This window comes from Haematobia irritans, chromosome 5, assembly GCF_050003625.1.
Source record: "Haematobia irritans isolate KBUSLIRL chromosome 5, ASM5000362v1, whole genome shotgun sequence".
In the NCBI taxonomy this organism is placed as follows: domain Eukaryota; kingdom Metazoa; phylum Arthropoda; class Insecta; order Diptera; family Muscidae; genus Haematobia; species Haematobia irritans.
In genome coordinates, this window is record NC_134401.1 from 24,426,163 (window position 1) to 24,446,032 (window position 19,870).

The following is a 19,870-nucleotide window of genomic DNA, read 5'->3' on the forward strand; positions in this document are numbered from 1 at the left end:
ACACATCGAAAATCTTAGAGACCCCATAAAGTATATATATTCTGGGTCGTGGTGAAATTCTGAGTCGATCTGAGCATGTCCGTCCGCCCGTCACGTTAACTTCCGAACAAAACAAGCTATCGACTTGAAACTTGGCACAAGTAGTTGTTGTTGATGTAGGTCGGATGGTATTGCAAATGGGCCATATCGGTCCACATTTACGTATAGCCCCCATATAAACGACCCCCAAATTTGGCTTGCAGACCCTCTAAAAGAAGAAAATTTTATCCGATCCGTCTGAAACTTGGTACATAGTGTTAGTATATGGCCTCTAACAACCATGCAAAAATTGGTCCACATCGGTCCATAATTATATATAGCCCCCATATAAACCGATCCCCAGATTTGGCTTGCGGAGCCTGTAAGAGAAGAAAATTTCATCCGATCCGGCTGAAACTTGGTACATAGAGTTAGTATATCTTTTCTAACAACCATGCAAAAATTGGTCCACATCGGTCAATAATTATATATAGCCTCCATATAAACCGATCACCAGATTTGACCTCCGGAGCCTCTTGGAAGACCAAAATTCATCTGATTCAGTTGACATTTGGTACGTGGTGTTAATATATGGTCTCAAACACCCATGCAAAAATTGGTCAAAATCGGTCCATAATTATATATAGCCTCCATATAAACCGATCCCCAGATTTGACTTCCGGAGCCCCTTGGAAGAGCAAAATTCATCTGATTCAGTTCAAATTTGGTACGTGATGTTAGTATATGGTATCCAACAACCATGCAGGAATTGGTTCATATCAGTCAAGAATTATATATAACCTCCATATAAACCGATCCCCAGATTTGACCTCCGGACCCTCTTAGAAGAGCAAAATTCATCCGGTCTAGTTGAAATTTGATACGTGGTGGTAGTATATGATATTTAACATTAGCGCTCTAAATTTAATGGAAACAAATTTTAAAGCAAAGGTTATAAACTGTCATGTAATTAAATTTTCATATCAGTCCATAATTATATATAACCTCCATATAAACCGATCCCCAGATTTGACCTCCGGTGCCTTTTAGAGAAGCAAAATTCATCCGGTCTAGTTGAAATTTGGTACGTGGTGGTAGTATATGATATTTAACATTAGCGCCCTACATTTAATGGAAACAAATTTTAAAGCAAATTTTAAACTGTCATGTAATTAATGTTTATTTTAAAGAAATTTGTCTTTAAGGTGGTGAAAATTTTGTGTCCTAAAATGTACATTGTATAATCCTCCATATTAAGGCAATATTTTTGTTTCAGTGTGACCAAAGAATGAATCCGTCTTGTGATGCAGATGATTTGAGCCGCTGATTGAGTTAAATGTCGTCGTCAATTAATCAAATATATTTTCAAAAAATCTGAAGAGGCTTCACCAAAACTAATGGAATACTTCACCCAAATAAATGCCATAATAATCTAGCGAAAATTGTGTACGATCATATCAATAAAAAGTAAATTTCATTTTAGGTTTGGTTGTACGATTAATCTCAAAGCGAATCGGCGATTAATAGCGATACTTTTTATTTTAATTTTTAATGGATAAATGACCAATGTCAAGTAGACGTCGGCTCAGTCGTCAAGTCGCCGCCGGTGAAGATCTTGCTATGTCGGGTTAGGAATATTGGCAGTCCGATTTATTAGGCTCACTTTGACTACTCAGTCTCCGTTCTGAATTTCTCTCTTACACACAAACAAATACTTTTTGTCTTCAATTACGAAATTAATTGTTCCAATTAATTTTTCATTGAAATGTATTCAATCACAGCAGTAATAGTATCCATTAAGTCAATTAAGAAATTAAATGATACAACTAATTTTTGTGATTGATTGTTGTTTCAATTAAAAACAAGTATATACGGCCGTAAGTTCGGCCAGGCCGAATCTTATGTACTCTCCACCATGGATTGCGTAGAAACTTCTACGGAAGACTGTCATCCACAAATTTCAACTCACATGGTTGTTAAATATCATATACTACCACCACATACCAAATTTCAACCAGATCGGATGAATTTTGCTTTTCGAAAAGGCACCGGAGGTCAAATCTGGGGATCGGTTTATATGGGAGCTATATATAATTGTGGACTGATATGAACCAATTCCTCCATGGTTGTTGGATACCCTATACTAACATCACGTACCAAATTTCAACCGAATGTGAAGAATTTTGCTCTTCCAAGGTGCTCCGGAGGTCAAATCTGGGGATTTGATATGGGGCCTATATATAATTATGGACCGATATCGACCAATTTTTGCATGGGTGTTTGAGACCATATATTAACATCACGTACCAAATTTCAACTGAATCAGATGAATTTTGGTCTTCCAAGAGGCTCCGGAGGTCAAATCTGGTGATCGGTTTATATGGGGGCTATATATAATTATGGACCGATATGGACCAATTTTTGCATTGTTGTTAGAGACCATATACTAGCACCATGTACCAAATTTCAGCCGGATCGGATAAAATTTGCTTCTCTTAGAGGCCTCGCAAGCCAAATTTGGGGGTCCGTTTATATGGGGGCTATACGTAAAAGTGGACCGATAAGTCAAGTCGATAGCTTGTTTCCTTCGGAAGTTAGCGTGATTTCAACAGACGGACGGACGGACGGACATGCTCAGGTCGACTCAGAATTTCACCACGACCCAGAATATATATACTTTATGGGGTCTTAGAGCAATATTTCGAAGTGTTACAAACGGAATGACAAAGTTAATATACCCCCCATCCTATGGTGGAGGGTATAAAAATTGTTGAATCAATTAAATCAATTAAATGAAAACTCAATGAAAATTTAAATTGGAAAAATGTTAGTGACATTTTTTCTGTGTATGAAGGAGTCCTGCCCGATTCTACGTTTAGCTAAGAAATGTCTCCAGCATTCCTTAGAGGGAATGAAAACACTTTTGGTGTTCGGTGGAAGCTGGGATTGAATCCAGGAGAAGAGAATGAAACCGCCGAATCGCACCGCTGATTTTAGCCGCCACCTACCATTTTTTACCAGTCGACGCCGCCGGCGAATATGTCGACTCATCTAGACAAAAACTTAGCCGTCAATTAATCAAAACTATTGATTTAAACTAGAAAAATGTATTAATATTGGTTTCAATCAATATCAAGCTGCTATAATAATTTTGCAAAAATTTAGCACAGAAAATTTTAATGAAATGTAAATTTGAAAGATTTTTTGTACAACTAATCACATTAACATTCAGATAACTTCAAATTGATTTTACAATGGATAATTGTCCGCCAACGAATACTCAAATTTATATCGGCGTAGCCGTTTCATTCTCTGCCCAGGAGCCTTTTTATGCAAGGCGGGCATGCTAACTATTGCACCATGGTGGCTCTCATGTTGCGATGAATGTACCAGTGGTATAAAAAAGTTCTTGATACCATTTTAAATCAACTTACCTTTCACTCCTATGAAGCTAATGAATCTCTGGGCTATTCGGGCTTTAATCCTTTATTGTTGTGAGATTTTCGTTTGTAACTTGAATCCAAGGAATGATATATTGTACAATTCTTGCATGTAATTTGTCGCTTACAATTTTCTAGGTTTTTTTTCACAATTCCAAGATAATCACTAAAGATTGTGTTTTTTATTTAGAAATTTATTTCACTTATAATTCATCTCATTTCACTTTATAATTATATTTCTTTTGGTCACTCAATACTTTGTTGTTACTTTAGTATACTATCCGGTAAGCAATTTACCGTTGTAAACCGTTATTCAAAATATATATATAAAGACCACTTTTTAATGAGTTATCACACAATAATATTAAGAATATTTTATTCCTTTTTGTTTGTTACACCTTTATTTAACACATTTGCGTCTGCAACTATTTTTAATTAAACGTAATTAGTATATCACGTTTGTGGTTATTTTTCGATTTTCTTCATCTTCAATTACACACTCAACTTTGTTTTTGCCATCAACTTTATCCGTAAAACACGTCTTAACCAAGCTCTCGTATCATTATAACTGATTGTTGTTGATTCTCAGTCATGTAAGGTGTGTTAACCAACCAAGATGAATTGCCTGTGTAGTGGTAGTAAAGCCGCTAGTTTTGATAGACAAAGTACGAATGCATGTTTATACTCTTGTTTTGTATTTCTCTCTAACCATAACTCTCCTTTCTCTATCTATCTCTTCATTGGGTTTAAGTCTGCTATATGATTTAACAACACCTGTTATTACAATGTTGGTTTAGTCATAAGAATTGTTGATAATTGTGGTAGAAAAAGAAGAAGAAGATCAATGCTTGTGTTTTCCTCTTGTGGCTTGGAAAACTTGTTCGCTATCTCTCATTGGCTAACTGTTAATTGCATTTTGTATTTTTTTTATATTTTGTTTGTTTGTAGAATTAAGGCATATTCAAGATTCTTGGAGAATAACATGAAAGAGAGAGTTTCAAAATTGATATGCTCAACTAAATTACTATCTGTGTTCAGTTAAATTGAGAGAAGAGCCATGATCTACGCATCTTTGAATGTTGATGGTGCAAAGAGGGTTTCTTCTGTGGTCTGGCTACAAATGACTGTTATCATTGCAAACATGTCTCTAAGTTCTTCCGGTTAAAATATTTTCTGGTTTTTGAGGCACGAGTTTAGCGCAATGCATTATTCCGAACACTTTATTAATTACCGCTGTGTCTATCATGTAAATGATTTGATTTATAAATCTAGTTTGTTGAAATAACAAAAACAATGAGGGTAAAAATTAGATATACCAATTAATTTGAATACAACTTCTTTATATAACCAAAGGATTTTTTTATTGATTTTGGCATTTGGATTTTTTATCCTCTTTAGTAACTCATAAATACACAAATACCCCAAATCTGTGTTCACAACACAGACGTGCTTAGTTCATTATCGGGTAATTGATAGAAATCATTACGATTAGTGGCTCCAGCATTTGCTGAAGGAATTAAGTTCCATAAGAGAAAAATATATTAATTTTTTGTTGAGGGTTTAACCACCATGGAAAATATTAGGCCGAATGTGTGCTAGGGCCCTTGGATATTCATCAACTTTCTCCGTTGAGGTTTCAGCTATTTCTACATTTAAAATGTAGAAAGACGATTTTTCAATTGCTTAAGTTTTGAAAAAGAAGACCTACCCAGCAAAACAAGCGTCGCCAAAAAAGTAGTGAAAATGTTGTGGATCTGGATCCGGAAGTGGTGAAAAATTTGCGCACACTGAAAAAACAGTGAACCCACGGTCAAGAAAACTTTCGGCTAATTTTAGAAAATTTTGAATATTTGTAAATAGAAAATTTTATCTAAACAGTATTACAAACGTTGGCATCACGCCGATGTCATAAAAATAAGTAAATATTCTTCGACAAATTCAAGAAAATTTATTAGACATACTTAAGTTTTTTCACTTGTTAAAGAAAATTTTGTAGTTGGAAGGAAAAACTTGGAGTTAAAAATTGCAAGAATGTCTTTAGTGACATACGAAGTTTATGATGGACGCATTTTTGGCAGAATTTACAAATTTAAAGAAATTCTGAACTATTTTGTGAAGGACACGAATTTAGTTAATCTTTATGCTTCATTTGAGTATATTCTTTTCCTCGATTTTAGTTAATTTAACTAACGTACACAAAAAATTATTAGAGTAAAGGAGACTTTCTCCAAACATAATAATTCCATGAACTAAAATAAAGTTAAATTGGCTTTAGTGAAATAGAGAGTTCACTTTTTTTTTGAGTGCAGAAGCGATGAATTTAACACGGGCTTGTCATAGGACGGATGTCCACCATTTCAAATGTCGTTGCACTGAATTTGCAGCACTTCTTAAGGAGTGATCCGAATTCAGTGTTTTGGATGTAAATTAAAAATTTTGCAATAATTTTCCAAATATATAATTTTTATAAATTTTTATGATTTTTAAAGCATTGTACCGCTTGTCTCATTCTTAAAAAATTGGTAATTTTTTAAGAATGTATTTTTCATTTTTTTCGAACAATTTTTAATAATTTGTACCATTTTATTAATCCTTATTATGTTTTTAACCTATTTGAAACAGAAAAAGTTTAAATTTCCTTTCAAAATTATGAAAAAAGTGAGTTAAAACAAATATATACGTCCGTAAGTTCGGCCAGGTCGAATCTTATGTACCCTCCATCATGGATAGCGTGGAAACTTCTACGAAAGACTGTCATCCACAATCGAATTACTTGGGTTGTGGTATCTTAAAACTTCTTAACATCGTTTTCTAAATTGTGAGTTAGTCCATACGTGGATATATTAGACAAAAAAGGTATGTATAGGTAAGTCTACAAATAATTACGAATCGATATGGACTTTTGCACGGTACGTAGAGAGGCAGAATTGAAATATGGGTGGGTTATATGGGGGCTATATACAATTATGAACTTGATATGGACCAATTTTTGTGCGATTGGGGATCGATTTATCTGCGGGCTATATATAACTATAGACCGATATGGACCTAGTTAGGCATGGTTGTTAACGGCCATATACTAGCACAATGTACCAAGAGGCTCCAAAACCAAATCTCGTGATCGGTTTATATGGGGCCTATATGTAATTATGGACTGATATGGACCACTTTTGTCTTGGTTGTTAAATATCATATACTAGCACCACGTATCAAATTTCAACTAGATCGGATGAATTTTGCTTCTCCAAAAGGCTCCGGAGGTCAAATCTGGGGATCGGTTTATATGGGGGCTATATATAATTATGGACCGATTTCGACCAATTTTTGCATGGGTGTTTGGGGCCATATATTAACACCACGTACCAAATATCAACTGAAAACAAAGAAGTAGTGAAACTGTTCTTTTTGTATCCAGAAATGGTGCATATTTGGCGCAGAAGCGATGAATTTAACATGGGCTTGTCATAGGCTGAATGTCCACCATTTCCGTTGCACTGAATTTGCATCACTTCTTAAGGTGTGATCCGAATTAAGTGTGTGTGATGTGAATTTAAAAGTTTTGTGATATTTTGCCAAATAAACAATTTTTATAATGTTTTAAGATTTTTAATCGATTCTAGAGCTTGTCTGAAACGTTTGACCTCAATTATGTTCAAAAATTCTCAATTATTCTATAAATTTAAATAACCTGTACCATTTTATTAATTTCTACTCTATTTTAAAATTATTTGAAACAAAAAATTTTAAAATAACCCACTAAAAGTGTGAAAAAAGCGAGTTATAAAAAAAATTAATTAAAAGATCTCCCTGTGTGATTAAAATAAAGAACATCTATGGGAGGACAGTTCTTGGAAGTGCTGTTAAAGTTGTGCCTTTAGAAGACATTTTTTTGCTGGGATGGAAAAGATTTGTTTAAAATTTTTGGTCTCTACAGATCCAAGGCAAGGCACTGCTTTGTATACCTGTATACTAAAAGTGTGAAAAAAAGCGAGTTACAGAAAATTGAATTAAAAGAACTCCCTGCGTAGTTAAAATAAAGAACATCTTTGGCTTTTAAAGTTGGAAGTGCTTTTAAAGTTGTGCCTTTAGAACAATTTTTTTTTTGCTGGAATAGGAAAGAATTTTTTTAGCTTTCGGGATCTACAGACCCAAGGCAAGACACTGCTTTGCTTTGTCTTGCTTTGAGTCTATTGATCCCCATTTCTTGAGCATGAGAATGTGATTTCGAGTTTGTGCCTTTAGAAGAAATTTTTTTGCTGGGATGGGAAAGATTTGTTTTAAATTTTTGGTCTCTACAGATCCAAGGCAAGGCACTGCTTTGCATACCTGTATACTAAAAGTGTGAAAAAAGCGAGTTACAGAAAATTGAATTAAAAGAACTCCCTGCGCAGTTAAGATAAAGAACATCTTTGGCTTTTAAAGTTGTGGGAGGACATTTTTGGAAGTGCTTTTAAAGTTGTGCCTTTAGAACAATTTTTTTTTTGCTGGAATAGGAAACAATTTTTTTTAGCTTTCGGGATCTACAGACCCAAGGCAAGACACTGCTTTGCTTTGTCTTGCTTTGAGTCTATTGATCCCCATTTCTTGAGCATGAGAATGTGATTTCGAGTTTTTTTCTATGAATAAAGATCAACGGAATGTGATATCTCTTTGGGAAGTCGACCTTTTTCTATGCCTCCGACATCGAAAAGTGGTAATCCCTCGGGGAAGAGGTTCAACCACCGACGAAGTTGTTCTTAAAGTGATAGCAATAAATTTTTGAAGCTGGCAAACGGTAATGATCTTTGTATAAGGCACCAAAACTTAAAACTTATCAATGATCTTTTGAGTCAAGTACCAAAGACATCCTTATGGTGGCCTTGAGAAAACAATATTTGGCGGCTTAAAAAGACTGTTGATTTAATGGATCTTTGCTGACCCGATTTCAATTTTATTAAATTTTATATACAATAATTTAAATAATTGTGTTTTGGTTGTTTAATTTATTCGCTTAGCTTAATTGTTTAATTTAATTTATTGAACTTAGTCTTTTCATTTATTCTTTTTTAATGCAATGCTTCTATTTAATGGGCATACAGTATGGTGTATTCGTCCGCACTCCATGTCAGATGTATGGCCTAGACACTTGTCTCTTTAAAACTATTGAGCTTCTTGCCATAGCCAGCTTCCCCTAAGTTAACCATTCACAATAGTTAACTTAAAGAGCGAGTTAAGATATTTTTCAATTTCAAATTACATACAACCAATAATGTGAGACATTTCTCTTTCATTTGTTTACTCTTTTGTGTCAGAGGAAGCTGCACTCTTGAATCAATTCACCTGTAGCATTAGTTGGTTGAATGTTATTGAAGTTTCAAGTTGAAAACTTGTATTCTCTCATCCATGCTCTTTAAGTTTCACACTCTTATGCATTGCTCTAAACATTTTTCCGTTACATATGTAAGCCACTGTTAAAGGTAATGAAGTTTAGGAGAGCAGAGTCATATTTCTTTAGGGTTAAGAACTCTTTTTCTTTGGACACCATCTTTTACTGGGCATTACATAAATTGACCACATGTAATTAAAAGTCTTTGCTTAAAACATATTTTTCATCCCTTTTAGTTAGGGATGTTTCGAATACTTTTTGGTTTAAAAGATTTATTTTACAAAACTAACACGTCTTTTACAATTACATAAAAAGAAAAAAACAAAAGAACTGGATGACACGTACCCGCTATAGTTGTCTTCGATGGCCTTTTTGGTAACCATAGCAATTGTATAAAAGTCCATGGTATACAAGAACTAAGGGTTAATAGGTTAAGTGCCCTTGAAAGTATCCAACAATATGAGAAACTATCTAATATTGATCTTAAATTTAAGTCTCACAGTGTGTGGAGATTTTCCAAATTTCAATTATATGCAATCGCCATCCGTGCCATCATATCACAACAGCTATGACTACTATGATGTTCATAGTTTCAGTTTGGGAGATTATTATTATAATTACAATGATGAGATTTCTTTTGGTGGTTTTACTGATCATGATTCCATCAAAGTAATTGACTACAGTCAAGGTTGCTCCAATGAATATGAACCAGTGTGTGCATCAAATGGCCAAGTTTATATGCACTTCAAGAATCCTTGTGAACTGCATGAACGAAATTATCAGGAGTTAATAAATGGACGAGAAGGTAAGTGGATGTAGACTAAACAAAATTAAATTGATTCCAAAAAAATTTTGACCTTCCTTTAAGGATTTTTTTTATTAATGCCGAGTTAAAAAAGGTCACCTTGTTTTTAATTATAAACCTTTGTTAGGAAGTTATCCTTCCTTTCGTATCGTAATTTTAAATTACGATACAGTTCTTATTTATCGATTTTTTTTTTTTAAATCATTTTACCCAATATTAGCAAAGTATTTATTTAAAAAAAAAAATATTTTTCAAAATTTTAACAGATATTTCAAAGCTACAGATATTTGAAAGACGTAGAGTTTATCCGACCATGTAAGGGGCTCTCTAGGAAACTCGATACTTGATACCATTTTGTATTTTATAAAAGCCGTATTTCCTTTCTCTAATGCATCATTCTTTTCTTTAATTTCTCCAACAGAATTTATTGAATGTTCCATGAGTTTTTGTTTCCCACGCTGCAAGTCATGTCCAAATAAAATAGAGCCAGTATGTGCTCGAAATATGAAAACTCATAAATTGATTGATTTCCAAAGTTATTGCCATATGGAATTTGCTGGTTGTTCACAAAATAAGCGTAAGTCTAAAAGTTTTATATAATGGCAATAAGTGTTATTATTTTTTCTTTTGTTTTTTTTTTTTTTTTAATATTTTCTAGACTATCGTTTTGAATATCCCGGAAAATGTTTCCCTCAAAAACAATGTCCCCGAAGATGTCCAAATATTTACAAACCCATTTGTGCTTATTATGGTAAAGAGTATAGAGATTTTGCCAATACCTGTGAACTGCAGAGATCTAGATGTGAAAGTAAAATAGGTAAGATAATTTAAATACAGGGTGGCTGATGATATGTAATGCAACAAAGTAAAGCGCTGCACTGAAATTTATTAAGTCGACTATCGAAAACCTTTTTTTCGTGAGCTTCAAGTGTAATTCACTTTGGGTTTAGTAAATTATTCGAATTTATTATGATAATTGCCCAGCAAAAAAAAAATTGGAAGTTCTTCTCAAGGCACAACTTTAAAAGAACTTCCACAAATGCTCTTCCAAAGATATTCTTTATTTTAACTGCACAGGAAGTTCAATTTCTTTACAAGTCGCTTTTTTCATATTTTTAATGGGTAATTATTTTTATACCCTCCACCATAGGATGGGGGTATATTAACTTTGTCATTCCGTTTGTAACACATCGAAATATTACTTTAAGACCCCATAAAGTATATATATATATGAAATTCTGAGTCGATCTGAGCATGTCCGTCCGTCCGTCCGTCCGTCTGTTGAAATCACGCTAACTTCCGAACGAAACAAGCTATCGACTTGAAACTTGGCACAAGTAGTTGTTATTGATGTAGGTCGGATGGTATTGCAAATGGGTTATATCGGTCCACTTTTACGTATAGCCCCCATATAAACGGACCCCCAAATTTGGCTTGCGAGGCCTCTAAGAGAAGCAAATTACATCCGATCTGGCTGAAATTTGGTACATGATGTTAGTATATGGTCTCTAACAACCATGCAAAAATTGGTCCACATCGGTCCATAATTATATATAGCCACCATATAAACCGATCACCAGAGTTGACCTCCGGAGCCTCTTGGAAGACCAAAATTCATCTGATTTAGTTGAAATTTGGTACGTGGTGTCAATATATGGCCTCAAACTCCCATGCAAAAATTGGTCGATATCGGTCCATAATTATATATAGGACCCATATAAACCGATGCCCAGATTTGACCTCCAGAGCCCCTTGGAAGAGCAAAATTCTTCCCATTCGGTTGAAATTTGGTACGTAATGTTAGTATATGGTATCCAACAACCATGCAGGAATTGGTTCCTATCAGTCCATAATTATATATAGCTCCCATATAAACCGATTTTACCTCCGGTGCCTTTTGGAGAAGCAAAATTCATCCGATTTGCTTGAAATTTGGTACGTGGTGGTAGTATATGATATTTAACAACCATGCCAAAAGTGGTCCATATCAGTCCATAATCATACATAGCCCCATATAAACCGATCCCGAGATTTGGTTTTGGAGCCTCTTGGAGGAGCAAATTTCATCCGAGTGAGTTGAAATTTGTTACATTGTGCTAGTATATGGTCGTTAACAACCATGCCTAACTAGGTCCATATCGGTCTATAGTTATATATGGCCCTCAGATAAATTGATCCCCAATCACACAAAAATTGGTTCATATCAAGTTCATAATTGTATATAGCCCCCATATAAGCGACCCCCATATTTCAATTTTGGTTCTCTACGTACCGTGCAAAAAGTCCATATCGATTCGTAATTATTTGTAGTCTTAACTATACATAACTTTTTTGTCTAATATATACCACGTATGGACTAACTCACAATTTAGAAAACGATGTTAAGAAGTTTTAAGATACCACAACCCAAGTAATTCGATTGTGGATGACAGTCTTTCGTAGAAGTTTCTACGCAATCCATGGTGGAGGGTACATAAGATTCGGCCTGGCCGAACTTACGGCCGTATATACTTGTTGTGTTTCAAATAGGTTAAAAACAGATTAAGAATTAATAAAATTGTGTAAATTATTTAAATTTAGCCGAAAAAATACTAAATCCTTTGTAGAAAAATTTCGAATTTTTGAAAATATTTGATCACAAAAGTTCCAGACAAGCGTTATAATACATTAAAAATCATAAAAAATTTTAAAAATTATTTATTTGTCAAAATATCACAAAATTTCTTAATTCACATTCAAAACACTGAATTCGCCTCACACCTTAAGAAGTGATGCAAATTCATTGCAGCGGCTGTTGAAATGGTGGACATCCGTCCTATGACAAGCCCATGTTAAATTCATCGCTTCTACGTCAATGTGGCACCACTTCCAGATCCAAAAGGAATATTTTCACTACTCTTTTGGCGACGTTTTTTTGCTGGGTGGTTGATCATCTCGCTGCAAGTAGAGGATGTTGGTGAGAAATGTGATCATTCCGAAACGGCTGCCTATCCAACCATCTTGCAGTCTTAAGGGATTTGCCCAAATAAATTTGGGCATCAAATTTAAGAATCAGTTTAGATTTATTCGAATTTGCAACTTTTGGAACAAAATATGGCTTTCATACGGCCGACAAAACCATCACTTGCTGCACGAAATATGCTCTGCAGTATTTTGATCCATTCCCGGCGAAGCGTCGTCTAAAAATGATCGGCACTTTGGTATTTTTGTGCCAACGTTAATTTCCAAAATGCGCCAGGCGCAAAAGTCCTCAGATTGGGTTCCCGGGATTTTGGCGGACACTGGGCGGTAGAAGGACGAAACGAGAAACCCACGTGAGATGAACTACACTGTGGTATTTTTTTAGTGCCAACCTTAGTCTCCAAAATGCTGCAGGTACAGCCGACAAAGCCATCACTTGCTGCACGAAATTGGTTCTGCCGAATAATGGCCCATTCCCGGCGAAGCGTCGTCTATAAATTATACGCACTTTGATATTTCTGTGCCAACGTTAATTTCCAAAATGCCCCAGGTACAAAGGTCCTCAGATTGGGGTCCCGGGATTTTGGCGGACACTGGGCGGTAGAAGTATGAAACGAGGAAGCCCCGCGAGATGAACTACACTTTGGTATTTTTAAGTGCCAACCTTATTCTGCAAAGTGCAGCCGACAAAGCCATCATTACTCCATGAAATATGCTCTGCGGTATTTTGGTCCATTCCCGGCGAAGCGTCATCTAGATATGATCGGTACTTTGGTATTTTTATGCCAACCTTAATCTCCAATATGTCAAAGGCACCAAATTCCAACAGATTGAGACCCAGGGATTTTGGTGATCATTGTGCGGTAGAAGAATAAAACGAGAAACCCACGTGAAAGCGTCCAAAATGTCAAAGGCACAAAATACCAACAAATTGAGACCCAATAATTTTGGCAGTCACTGAGCGGTAGAAGGATGAAACGTGAAACTCACGTGAGATGAACTACACTTTGGTATTTTTTTAGTGTAAACCTTACTCTGCAAAATGCTGCAGGTGCAGCCGACAAAACCATCACTTGCTGCACTAAAGTGACTCGGCTGTATTTTGACCCATTGACCCGGCGAAGCGTCGTCTAGAAATGATCGGCACTTTGGTATTTTTGTGCCAACCTTAATTTCCAAAATGCCCCAGGCACAAAGGTCCTCAGATTGGGGTCCCGGGATTTTGGCGGACACTGGGCGGTAGAAGAATGAAACGATGAAGCCCCGCGAGATGAACTACACTTTGGTATTTTTTTTAGTACCAACCTTAGTCTCCAAAATGCTGCAGGTGCAGCCGACAAAGCCATCACTTGCTGCACGAAATTGGCTCTGCCGAATAATGGCCCATTCCCGGCGAAGCGTCGTCTAGAAATGATCGGCACTTTGGTATTTTTGTGCCAACCTTAATTTCCAAAATGCCCCAGGCACAAATGTCCTCAGATTGGGGTCGCGGGATTTTGGCGGACACTGGGCGGTAGAAGAATGAAACGAGGAAGCCCCGCGAGATAAACTACACTTTGGTATTTTTATACCCTGCGCCACACTGTGGAACAGGGTATTATAAGTTAGTGCATATGTTTTCAACACCCAGAAGGAGACATGGTGTCTTTGGCAAAAATTCTCAGGGTGGGCTCCTGAGTCGATATAGCCATGTCCGTCTGTCCGTGAACACATTTTTGTAATCAAAGTCTAGGACGCAGTTTTAGTCCAATCGACTTCAAATTTGGCACAAGTATGTGTTTTGGCTCAGTATAGAACCCTATTGATTTTGGAAGAAATCGGTTCAGATTTAGATATAGCTCCCATATATACATATTTCGCCCGATATGGACTTATATGGCCCCAGAAGCCTGAGTTTTACCCTAATTTGCTTAAAATTTTGCACAAGAAGAACAAATAGTACTATAGTCAAGTGTGGCAAATTTTATTGAAATCGGTTCAGATTTAGATATAGCTCCCATATATATCTTTCGCCCGATATGGACTAATACGGTCCCAGAAGTCAGAGTTGTACACCAATTTGGTTGAAATTTTCCAGTAGGAGTACAATTAGTAGTGTAGTAAAGTTTGCCAAATTTTATTGAAATCGGTTCAGATTTAGACTTTATACCCATATATATCGTTCGCCCGATTTACACTCATATGACCACAGTGGCCAATCTTTTACTCCGATTTAATAGAAATTTTGCACAGGGAGTAGAATTGGCATCGTAGCTATGCGTGCCAAATTTGGTTGACATCGGTTCAGATTTAGATATAGCTCCCATATATATGTTTTTCTGATTTCGACAAAAATGGTCAAAATACCAACATTTTCCTTGTAAAATCGCCACTGCTTAGTCGAAAAGTTGTAAAAATGACTCTAATTTTCCTAAACTTCTAATACAAATATATCGAGCGATAAATCATAAATAAACTATTGCAAAGTTTCCTTAAAATTGTTTCAGATTTAAATGTTTCCCATATTTTTTACTAACATTGTGATCCACCCTAGTGCATTAGCCGACTTAAATTTTGAGTCTATAGATTTCGTAAAAGTCTATCAAATTCTGTCCAGATCGAGTGATATTTAAATGTATGTATTTGGGACAAACCTTTATATATAGCCCCCAACACATTTGACGGATGTGATATAGTGTCGAAAATTTGGATCTACAAGGTGCAGGGTGTAATATAGTCGGCCCGCCCGACTTTAGACTTTCCTTACTTGTTTAGTGATAACCTTAGTCTCTAAAATACAGCAGGTGCAGCCGACAAAGCCATCACTTGCTGCACGAAATATTATCTGCGGTATTTTGGTCCTTTCCCGGGGAAGCTCGGAGATTTCGCTTGCCTAGCCAAACCTACCAGACTCATCTCATCTTAGTCCCATAGCTGCATGATCAGGACACAATCTGCTGTATCATAAAAATTGGATAATTACACAACACACTGACAGTTCTGTTGCCCAATCGAAAGTGTACATTTTCAGCTGACCTTTTCGTCAAGTATGCCCGATGATTTTGTTTGTTCACAAACTTCTCAATGTGAAAGGGATTCTCATCGGAGAAATCCACCAAATTTGGTTACTGGCCACTTTCGTGATAGCGAAGCAAAAAAAAAAAATTTTGCAAAAATTTCCCATAGAAATAAAATTTTGCAAAATTTCCTATAGAAATAAAATTTTGCAACAATTTTCTATAGAAATAAAATTTTGACAACATATTCCATAGGAATAATATTTTGCAAAACTTTTCTATAGGAATAAAATTTTGCAAAAATTTTCTATAGAAAAAAATTTGCAAAAATTTTTCTATTCTAATTTTGACATAATTTTCTATACAAATAAAAATAAAAATTTTGGAACAATTTTCTATAGAAATAAAATTTTGACAAATTTTTCTATAGGAATAAAAAAAAATTGGAAAAATTTTCTATAGAAATAAAATTTTGGCAAAATTTTCTATAGAAATAAAATTTTGGCAAAATTTTCTATAGAAATAAAATTTGGCAAACTTTTCTATAGAAAAAAAATTTTGCAAAATAAGATTTTTTTGGTTTAGTAGTTTTGTGGTAAAATTTTCTCAAAATTTTTGTAGAATATTTTTGGCTTGAGATGCAACCCTACACTGAAAAAACAGTGAACCTACCAGGGAGAAAACTTTCGGTTAATTTTAGAAAATTTTTAATATTTGTAGAAAATTTTAACTAAACAGTATTACAAACGTTGGCATCACGCCGATGTCATAAAAATAAGTAAATATTTTTCGACAAATTCAAGAAAATTTATTAGACATAACTAAGTTTTTTCACTTGTTAAAGGAAATTTTGTAGTTTGAAGGAAAAACTTGGTGTTCAAAATTGCAAGAATGTCTTTAGTGACATACGAAGTTCATGATGGATGCATTTTTGGTAAAATTTACCAATTTAAAGAAATTCTGAACTATTTTGTGGAAGAAACGAATTTAGTTAATCTTTTTGCTTCATTTGAGTATATTTTTTTCCTCGGTTTTAGTTAATTTAACTAACGTACACAAAAAATTATTAGAGTAAAGAAAACTTTCTCCAAACATAATAATTCTAAGAACTAAAATAAAGTTAAATTGGCTTTAGTGAAATAGAGAGTTCACTTTTTTTTGAGTGTATGTTATATCTAACCAAACCTGACGTTTGTTTTCAATACATATCAACCACTGAGTATCTGCTTATCGGACCCTCCTCCCCAAGACTATAACTTTTTTCTTACTTACTAAATAACATTGTTTTTTTCTCTTTTATAGATTGGAAAATTTCTTATCATGGAGTTTGTTCTCCATACACCAAAGGCTACTCATCCAGTAATAATATTATAACGAATTACAACTATAAGCATATTTCTAAACCTGCGGTATTTAGTAAAAATAACTATGTTAGTCACCAGCCCATATATCCTGTGAATATCAACTATAACGACATTGACCGTAGTCCTGTGTATCCGGTCAGTGGCCACTATAATCAAGGCATTAATTCGATAGCAAAATATGGTCCTGCTCAAAATTCTCCTTACTATGAAAATAAGGGCAACTATCATCATGGTATACATTCAATAACACATTATGGTTCTGGTCAAAGTACCCTTTACACCGAAAATAAATGTGAGTAGATTTTTTTTATATATATAGAAATCCAACCATCTACACTCATATCAATGATTTGACTATGGCAAAATAAAAGTGATATGTTTGTGCAAATTTATGAAGCCAAAGTCGACTATCGAAACCGCTTTTTCGGGAGGTTCGAGTGTAATTCACATTGGGTTTAGTGAATTATCCGTATTTATTCTGAAAATTGGTTGATAGTTTTGCTGTACGTTAAGGATGCTAATGAGGAATGTAGGATTTCCGAAACGATCCATCCAACCACCGTGTAGTCTAAAGGACTTTGCCCGTATAAATTTGACAAATATACCTTTCCTCTGCTGGTTAAGCTACTCTTGTAGTTTAGACAAGGCGTGGTTTTAAACATACATCAAAAACAATAATATTTTTTTAAGAAACTTTAAAAATTTGTTTCGAGTTTCTTTGAAAAAACAATATTGAACTGTTCCTTTAACTTTCCTTTTTCGGTCCATTTCTCTTTTGAATTTCGGAAATAATCACCTTTTTTTATTTTCCAGCATACTATGATAAAACCATAACTGAATATGGTCAACATCCATCCACAAATTATGGCTACCCTAAAGGCCAAGATTATGCATCATACAAAAATTACGAAATAAGTCCAACAGTAAAACCTTTTCGTTTATGTGGAGAATTGTATCCTAATGGAACTGCACCCATGGGACAAAATTATGTACCATCTCAAAAGAAGTACGAAGGTCCAACAGTAAAACCTTTCCGTCTATGTGGATCATTGTATGCTTATCCAAATACATGTCAGGAAACTACACCCACTACAACAACGCCAACTACAACGACACCAACCACAACGACACCAACTACAATGACACCAACTACAACGACACCAACTACAACGACGCCAACTACAACGACGCCAACTACAACGACGCCAACTGCAACTACTCCTACTACAACCACTGCAACTATATAGATTGTATGAATTCGTAAGATATTTCATTGAATCAGTGGATGCTTGAATCACTTCACCTTTCATTACAGATTCAAAAACTGATTCTTCTACTGAGTTAACTACATCATCTGACAAATGATTCTACAATTCAATCCACAAATGAATATCCAGTCCTAACGCCATCTACAATACTACATTATAAGATCGAACAACTCTTCGACAATTATTTATATATAATTTAACAATCAATTCTACAAAGCTGTATCAGCAATCAGTATTAGTCCTAATTCTTATGACACTAGGAATAAGAAAGCTAGATTAATACTTTTATACACCAAATATAAAAAATTGATATTTAAAAAAAAATTACAATCGTTTTTGTTTTGTGTCATTTGCCTCTAGTACAAATAATATAGTTCTTTGGAATAAGTCTAATTTTGTGCCCATAAAACAGAATTTAGCCTCGATTACTCTCCTAAGCTTATCCGGAGAGAGCTCTTTCAGTTTCAATGTATGAAAGGTGGTTCGTGCACCCAGAGAAGGAATATGATCACCTCAAACATGTTTTAAGAGAAAAATGTTATTTTTGGGTGGTGACCATGTAACATGGTTTTCGCAACCATGTTATTTTCTCGGAAATCATGTATCTGATTTCGGCAAGCAGGTTATATTTGACGAAAAATTAACATTTTAGTGACAAGCATGTTACATGGTCACCATACAAAAATAACATTTTGCTCTTGAAACATGTTTGAGGTGTGCGTCGTGAGAGTCCAGGAGAGCGGTTTGAAACTTTAAGATGCTGAATTGAAAGCATTACTTTATGAGAACTCGGGTGTAATGCAAGAATAACTTTCCAAATCGTTCGAAGCCAAGGGATTTTCAATCAATTGAAACTATGTTATTGGGAATGATTAAAAAGCAATGAAATTGGGTATCGTACGAGTTGAAGCCGACTTATAACCATAGACCAATTTTTCCCATAAAACACGTAACTTTGCATATGTCGATCCAACAACTGCGTTTACATGACTTGACCAATTCCAAATGCTATTGAATAACACTCCTAAATTCTTAGCACGACCCCTACAGTTGACTTCTTCAGCCTTTTGGAAATCAAATTTCGTCTTATGCGGTTGAAATCCAAACTTGATTTCATGAGCCTCATGGAATAGCAAAATTTGAATTTTCGTATATGATGTCACTATTTCATCCTCCAACAACCATGCAGGTATTAATCTTAATCGGACCCATATAAACGTTAGCTTCCTGGAAGAGCAAGTTTCATCTAAAATAAATTACACAATTTTTAAAAACCTATTCGGAAGATTTTTGTACCATCCACCATAGGATGGGGGTATATTAACATTGTCATTCCGTTTGTAACACATCGAAATATTGCTCTCAGACTCCATAACTTATATATATTCCGGGTGGTGGTGAAATCCTGAGTAGATCTAAGAATGTCCGTCTGTCAGTCTGTTGAAATCACGCTAACTTCTGAATGAAACAAGCTATCGTCTTGAAACTTGGCACAAGTACTTGTTATTGACGTAGACCGGACGGTATTGCAAATGGGCCATATCGGATCCATTTTACGTATAGCCCCCATATAAACGGACCCCCAAATTTGGCTTGCGGGGACTCTAAGAGAAGCAAATTGCATCCGATCCAGCTAAAATTTGGTACATAGTG

At 35.1% G+C, this 19,870-nt stretch overlaps 2 protein-coding genes across 6 annotated transcripts in view; one reads left to right on the plus strand and one right to left on the minus strand.

Annotated features, from left to right (window-relative positions):
• mwh (multiple wing hairs) overlaps positions 1 to 19,870 on the minus strand; it is a 446,956-nt gene that overhangs the window by 147,991 nt on the left and 279,095 nt on the right. Inside the window, exon 1 of one of the 3 annotated variants that reach the window (XM_075308859.1) lies at positions 3,453 to 4,009. The exons of the other annotated variants lie outside the window; for them this stretch is intronic. The gene's annotated coding sequence lies outside the window, so the exon portion shown is untranslated. Of the gene's footprint in view, positions 1 to 3,452; positions 4,010 to 19,870 lie in introns of those variants that run through there. 3 annotated transcript variants of the gene reach the window in all.
• On the plus strand, positions 9,245 to 18,547 carry LOC142237510 (uncharacterized). 3 transcript variants are annotated; one of them, XM_075308868.1, is made up of 6 exons: positions 9,245 to 9,628; positions 10,050 to 10,205; positions 10,287 to 10,445; positions 16,888 to 17,241; positions 17,763 to 18,209; positions 18,265 to 18,547. In XM_075308868.1, exons 1-5 carry the CDS (start codon positions 9,283 to 9,285, stop codon positions 18,194 to 18,196), a joined length of 1,449 nt encoding a protein of 482 aa, XP_075164983.1. In that variant the 5' UTR covers positions 9,245 to 9,282; the 3' UTR covers positions 18,197 to 18,209; positions 18,265 to 18,547. The 3 variants fall into 3 exon arrangements, with proteins under 3 accessions (XP_075164983.1, XP_075164982.1, XP_075164981.1); XM_075308867.1 differs by having other exon boundaries at positions 17,763 to 18,199; XM_075308866.1 differs by having other exon boundaries at positions 17,763 to 18,547.

Excerpts from the sequence above, each read along its gene's own strand:
- LOC142237510 (XM_075308866.1), top strand. The coding sequence starts at position 9,283 with ATGAGAAACTATCTAATATTGATCTTAAATTTAAGTCTCACAGTGTGT. Across the intron at positions 10,206-10,286 it reads TGGTTGTTCACAAAATAAGC|ACTATCGTTTTGAATATCCC; the intron begins GTAAGTCTAAAA and ends AATATTTTCTAG. Across the intron at positions 17,242-17,762 it reads CCTTTACACCGAAAATAAAT|CATACTATGATAAAACCATA; the intron begins GTGAGTAGATTT and ends TTTATTTTCCAG.